Source organism: Symphalangus syndactylus, chromosome 18, assembly GCF_028878055.3.
Source record: "Symphalangus syndactylus isolate Jambi chromosome 18, NHGRI_mSymSyn1-v2.1_pri, whole genome shotgun sequence".
Classification (NCBI taxonomy): Eukaryota; Metazoa; Chordata; class Mammalia; order Primates; family Hylobatidae; genus Symphalangus; species Symphalangus syndactylus.
Genome location: NC_072440.2, coordinates 84,924,262 through 84,931,019, shown reverse-complemented (window position 1 = coordinate 84,931,019; position 6,758 = coordinate 84,924,262). Strand labels below are relative to the sequence as shown.

General features: G+C 47.1%; 1 protein-coding gene across 3 annotated transcripts in view; it reads left to right on the top strand.

Annotated features, from left to right (window-relative positions):
* Positions 1-167: 167 nt before the first annotated feature.
* Positions 168-6,758, top strand: part of TRIM54 (tripartite motif containing 54) — a 27,114-nt gene continuing 20,523 nt past the window's right edge. For all 3 annotated transcript variants that reach the window (XR_008652408.2, XM_055252220.2, XM_055252219.2), the window contains exon 1: positions 168-1,535. Coding sequence is in view for 2 of the 3 variants with exons in the window: in XM_055252220.2 (XP_055108195.1) it covers positions 1,368-1,535 (168 nt within the window). In the remaining variant the exon portion in view is untranslated. The remainder of the gene's footprint in view (positions 1,536-6,758) is intronic.

Here is a 6,758-nt window from a genome sequence, read left to right as displayed (position 1 = left end):
TGGACTAGGAGAAGGGCTAAAGAATGTCAGTAAATAAAAGAGCTTTTGTCCAATCCCAAGGCATATGTTACGCCCAAAAAAGACAAATTGTGTCTGGGGTGGAGAAAAAAGGCCTAAAGAAATTGCTTCTTGGCCTTTTGGCTAAGATCAAGTGGAGAAAAAGACCTGTAGGAGAAAAAAGACCAGTGCTCACAAGTGGGGCAAGCCTGGCTTGGAGATTAGGAGTCCTGGACAACTGTGAAGCTGGGGCAGAGGCTTCCTGGAGCCTTGTGATTATGACTTTGTCAGTGCTCTAAAATTTCCCTGGAGATTGATTCCCTGGGTGCCCAAAATAGGTCCCTGGCATTCAGGTCCTTTCTGCCCAGCTCCCCTTCTCCCAATTTCCTAACAATTTTGAGTCCTTGGAGTGGCTCCAGGGATGTGCTCACGGACCAGAATCCCACATTTCCTCGGGGGCATGCTCATAGGTAGGTCCAGGCCTTGGCACAACAGTCATTTCTAGCCTCTTGAGCTTCTTTTCCTAGGGTGATATAAGAAAAGGCCAGGCAAGAACAAAAATGAGCCAGAGGTGTTGGACAAGAGGCTTGATGTAGTCTCTGGAGCTGCTGTTCTGAAACACACAGTCTTGAGGAGGAGGACCAGGGTCACTGGCTGAGCCTGTGGAGGAGGCAACCGCTACTGACTCTAAGTCTGGCAAGATCTTTCCTCCCACCCTGAGCTATGTATGGGTGCCTCTCACACAGGCAGATTTAGATTCTGTGTCACTGTCCTGGAAGAAGGGCCCAAGCCAGAGCAGGGGTCCTGGGCTGAGAGGAGCCTTCAGAGTGAGAGGGCAGCACCTTTGCTGCCCCACCTTTCACTGTAAGCAGTGGCACTCACCCCTGCCCTTGCTCAAGGGAGTCACCCATTCCTGAGTGAGTCAGGGTCACTCACTCCGTGACAGCTGTGGCTCGCCTTACATGAGCTAAATTGGGAATTGGAATGTCATGCAGATGCCCCTTGTCTCCCCACCCCCACAGTAAAATTAATCTCCTCTCTGGGGAGTAAGGGACAAACAGTGCTACCCACAGAGTGAACAAGAGAGAGTTATTTGGGAAACAAAAGGAGAATTTTACAGAGAGAGGGGGATAGCTAAAACTACGTGAGCCTGGCGAGGGTGCAGAGCAGAAAGTAGAGACAGAGAAGTGTCCGAAGACTGCTATCTGGGACGAGACAAGTTGTTAAAGGGACAGGAGAGATAGCAGAGCTATTTCAAGAGTGAGCCACAGAAGGGAATCCACAGGCCATCTAAGCGAGGAAGGGTCTACAGGCAGTGAGTGAAGGCCAGGAGCAGGGCCCAGACCGGGGCAGGCACGACCACCGAGGGGATGAACTTCACAGTGGGGTTCAAGCCGCTGCTAGGGGATGCACACAGCATGGACAACCTGGAGAAGCAGCTCATCTGCCCCATCTGCCTGGAGATGTTCTCCAAACCAGTGGTGATCCTGCCCTGCCAACACAACCTGTGCCGGAAGTGTGCCAACGACGTCTTCCAGGTGGGTGCCAGGGATGGGGCAGGGCCAGGTAAAGCAATGCAGACCTGTGGGGGACTGATCAGGTCAGAGCTGAGACCCCAGAAGGTGATGGATAGAGTGCTCTCTGAGATGGGTGGTGGCTGTCGTGGGTGGAGAGCAGAAGGGCTGGGGTCCAAGCAAATCCCAGAGCAAGCATGAGTCAGCAGCTGCCCTGCAGGCTGGCAGGTACAGCCTGTGCATAGACGGCAGCTGGAGTGCTGGGATCTACCAAGGAAAGGAGACCCTGTGGAAACTGGGAGGGAGGGGATCCTACACTGGGCTTTAGAAGAGCCTGTGCCAGACTCTGCCTTCCAGTTTGGAGTTTCAGACCTTGAGAGCATTGTGGAAAATATGGAGAAAAGATTAATGAGATAATGAAACGTTAAAAAACAAACAAAAGCCAACCCTGTGAGAAAGCTCCATAATGGCAGTAAAACTATTTGTATTTAAGGAAAGTTTAAGGCATCCGTTGTGGGGGACAGAGTTAGGCATAGTGGGCAGGAGACTGGGAACTCTCCCCAACTTGAGTTCATACCTGTTACCCGCCAGATTGTTCAGTAAAGAGGCCTACTGGTTAAAAGCTATTGAGGTCACTTGACAAGCAGAGAGAAGGCAGAGAAATTTACTTCTTAGAAGTCTAGCCAGTTTTGGTTTATTTGTGGTCATGGGGCCAAGCAGAGCTAATCAAATTCACAGATACCATTACAGCCACTGGTTTAGAAATAAAAGCAGCATATACCAGAATGGATTATAAGTGGGCTTTTTTTTTCTTTTCCTGTGCTACTGGGGAGGTTCTAGTAGGCTATGAAATGGAACAGAGATCAGGGAGAGTGAGGGGCAAAGGCACACACACACACACACACACACACACACACACACACGGCCTTGCTGATAAAGTAAAAGCCCGGAATATGGCCAGGCGCGGTGACTCATGCCTGTAATCCCAACACTTTGGGACGCCAAGGCCAGTGGATCACGAGGTCAGGAGTTCAAGACCAGCCTAGCCAATATGGTAAAACCCCATCTCTACCAAAAATACAAAAATTAGCCAGGCGTGGTTGCAGGCACCTGTAGTCCCAGCTACTCAGGAGGCTGAGGCAGGAGAATCACTTGAACCCGGGAGGCGGAGGTTGCCATGAGCTGAGATCATGCCACTGCACTCTGACCTGGGCGACAGAGCAAGACTCTGTCTCAAAAAAACAAAAACAAAAACAAACCCTGAATAGACCAGAGCTGGCTGGTTTAGTATGTGTGTCAGTGACACGGAACATCCCAAACAAGTATTCTTCATCTGTGTCAGAAATGAGGAAATGCGTTAAACACAAGTGATTTTTAACCTAACCAAGAAAATACTTCCCTTTTAAGTTCCTTGGGGCAGCTTGTTTGGGAAAGGAATGGGCTGGCTAGGTCAGGCCATCCCACGATGTACCCTGTAACCCGCCCCTTGTGTGTCTGCTCTGTGTCATCTTCACTGAAGACCAGCACTCTGTGGTCTCTCCTGCCATCTTCCCATTGAGGCGCATTCCCTCTCCTATTCTTTATGTGTCCAAACCTGCCATTATTCAGCTCCAGAGTATCTCAGAGCCAGTAGATTTTCCCTCTTGGGGGGCCTAGAGCAAATGCTATGCCTCCTCGTCCTGGGCATGAAGTCCTACATGAGAGGCAATGCTTTGCCCACCATCTTGGTTTTTCCTTGGTCTAAGTAACTCTGAACATCCTTCAGGCTGAGATGCCTAGGAGAGAATGGCAGAAAGATTTTGCCATCCTTTCTCATGAACTTACAGTGAAACATCCTCTCACTGGAACTTGAAATGTGTGAAAGCAAAGAGAAGTTTTGAAAGCTAAGGTGACGTGTCCTGTAGAAAAGTGGTCAGAATGTCCAAGTGCATTCCTGGGTCCCTCTGTCATCTGGCAGAGGGACCCGGGAATAGGCCCCATACATGGAGGCTAGAATATGTTTAAGTGACCTGCTGATTTAAGTCAACTCTCTCTATCCAAGCACACTGTTTCAGTTCCAAAAAGCTCTAGAATACTGATCTGGGCTCAGAGAGACCTTGGAATGGCTTGGGGCAAACCCTGTACAGAATATTTGGAGATAACATGATACCCAGGGCTTTGGGGTGGCTCTGTGGATCTGGAGTGGTGTATCTTTTGAGGTGCAAAGCACCCCTGGGCCCTCCAAGGAGGAAGAGTGAACAGCTCATCCCTTGCTGCTTATTTGGGAGGGCCTGGTGGGAGGCTGACCCAGTTCTTCAGCTGCACTTATATCTGTATCTCTCAATATATCTCAGTAGATCTCCCTCTGAAAGATGAGCATATTTAGTTTTTTCACACATTGCCTCCACATTTTGACAACTGTAGGCATAATCAGATTGTCTGTTTTCTAAGTATGGGGCAAGAATAGGACTTTTGGAAAGAATAGGACTTTTCCTCTATCTTCAAACCACTTAGGAAGAATACCCTTAGAGCGTTGCCTAGAAAGTTAACGGTTATCAAAGTGATACCAGTATATCATTTAGAATTTGTAACATGTAAACATACTGTTTTCAAGCAGTATAGGAGTTCATATCATGAAAAGCAAATCTGCTATTCACCTCAGACCCTCAGTTGTCTTCACCAGATAGAAGTATCTATTACCAACTTTCTTGGGAATACTTCCAGAAAATTTCCACAAATCGGCATGTTTGCACGTATATATGTTCTCAGGTGAGACCCATAGCCCCCCACCTGCCTTTGTTCACTTACTCGCTGTGGGTGATTGTTCCGTATCCACCATTCAGATTTATGTCTTCCTTTTTAAATAGCTGTGTAGTTTTCATTGTTATGACTGGATCACAGTCTATTCAAATAATCTGTCCTCTAAAACATTTAGATGGTTTCCTGTGTTTTGTTGTCCTAAAAACTGCTGTGATGGACAACAAACAAGAGTTTTTGGGAATTGTGATTTTATAAGACCAAGTTAACTAGACAGCCAGGAAGCAAAATTTGAAAACAATTTATTTAAAAATACTGTCTATGTGAGCTGGCTCATGCCTGTAATCCCAACACTTTGGGAGGCTGAGACAGGAGGATCACTTGAACCCAGGAATTCGAGACCAGCCTGGGCAACATAGTGAGACCTCATCTCTACAAAAAAGAAAATACCGTTAGTTGAACAGTATTAAGGGGTGGGAGGAAATCATCCATAATCTTACCTCCCCAACACAGTTATTTTTATTTTTGCATATCACTTTTTTTTTTTTGAGATGGTGTCACATTATGTTACCCAGGCTGATCTTGAACTCCTGGGCTCAAGTTATCTTCCTGCCTCAGCCTCTGGAGTGCACACCACCAAGCCCAGCAATTTTTGCATATTACATTCAAGCCCATGTCCCCAAACATTTTTACATAGTGGCCATCTTAATGTAATTCTTTTTAGAGCTGTAACAACTCTTTCTCTCTGAATTGAAACAGAATGAAACACCAAGACACCACATTAACCCCCTCTAATTTCTTCCTCCTTCTTTCCCCACACTTGCACCCACTCAGCTACCAAGAACTTCCACTAAAGGAAAGCTGTTGGTGTGGGAATTTGACACAAACATCTTCCCATGTGTTTCTGTATTTGTAAATTCGATTCACTCCTAAACGGCTTTAAAGCAAGCCTTCAGTTTATTTTTATACCTGCCTCCACTTCACTGTGGGCACTTGTTTTTGAGCCTGCAACCTGTTGTAATTTAACAGACGACCAAAAGGCCTTGTAAGAAGGTTGTTCTGGAACAGCTTTTCTGGAGGAGGTCTGTCTACAGAGGGACTTGCAGAGAGGGGATTGCCAAGAAAGGAGCCTCCTTCTCTAACAAGGGGCAGTCTGAGAGAGATGACTTTTGTTTCGCACCACCCAAATTCCATTTCTTTGTCCTTTAGTTGTTAGGACCAGGTGTCATCAGGTACAGGCCTGCCAGAGAAGATCCTACCCAGCCTGCCTCCTCAACCACTTCTACCCATTCTGAAGGCACCAGGACTTCAGTCCAACTTTGGGCAGGTCTCCCTGATGCAAAATTGGTTCACTAAAATTTTGTGAATTGCATTAAATTTGTAGCAGGGTTAGGGCTCTTACTTCTGTAGGGAAGATCTTGATTTAGTGAGAAAGAAAACCTAGACTGAGGCTTAGCACTCCTGGATTCTCCTCTGACGGGGTTCTTTGTTAATTTGCCACACAATGCAAATCAGGCTATTTCACCACTTCAAGCCTGTTTACATAACTGTAAATGAAAAGAGTGTTTTCTTTCTTATTTATTTTTGAGACAGAGTCTCATTCTATCGCCCAGGTTAAGTGCAGTGGCGTGATGACGGCTCACTGCAGCCTCCACTTCTGAGGCTCTAGCCATCCCTCCCACCTCAGCCTCCTGAGTAGCTGGGACCACAGGCGTGCACCACTATGCCTGGCTAATATTTTTGTATTCTTTTGTAGAGACGAGGGTGTCTCTATGTTGCCCAGGTTGTTCTCCAACTCCTGGACTCAAGGGATCCTCCCACCTCAGCCTCCCAAAGTGCCGGGATTACAGGCATGAGCCACTGTGCCTGACCAAAAAGTGTGTTTTAAACTGATTTTTTTTTCCCAGAGACAGAGTCTCTCACTCTGTCACCCAGGCTGGAGTGCAGTGGCATGATCATAGTCCACTGTAACCTTGAACTCCTGGGCTCAAACAGTCCTCCTGCCTCAGCCTCTCGAGTAGCTAGGATTACAGGCATGTACCACCACACCCACCTAATTAAAAACAAATGTTTTTGTAGAGACAAAGTCTTACTATGTTGCCCAGGCTGGTCTCAAACTCCTGACCTCAAGTGATCCTTTCAATTCAGCCTCTGAAAGCTCTGGGGTTATAGGTGTGAGCCACTGCACCTGGCCTTAAACTGACCTTTAACATCTCTTGCAATTCTAACGATTGGTTTCACAAAGTCGAAAAATATTTTTAGGGATTTCTATTTTTTGAGGGCTTTCCATTCTGTGACCAGTGTCCTAATTTGGCCCACTCTTCGGCGTATCACTCCTCCTTTCAAGCAGTAGGGCTTGGTTTACCAGCCCCTTGGGCCAGGCTCCTCCCTAGGTTCTGCCGCCCATAGCTAGCCCTCCATTTACAGTCCCTCTTACACCTGCAGCTCAGCTGTTACCAAAACCTGGGTTCTTCTCAGGCTCATCGGCTTTTCTCCAAATGTCTGATCTTC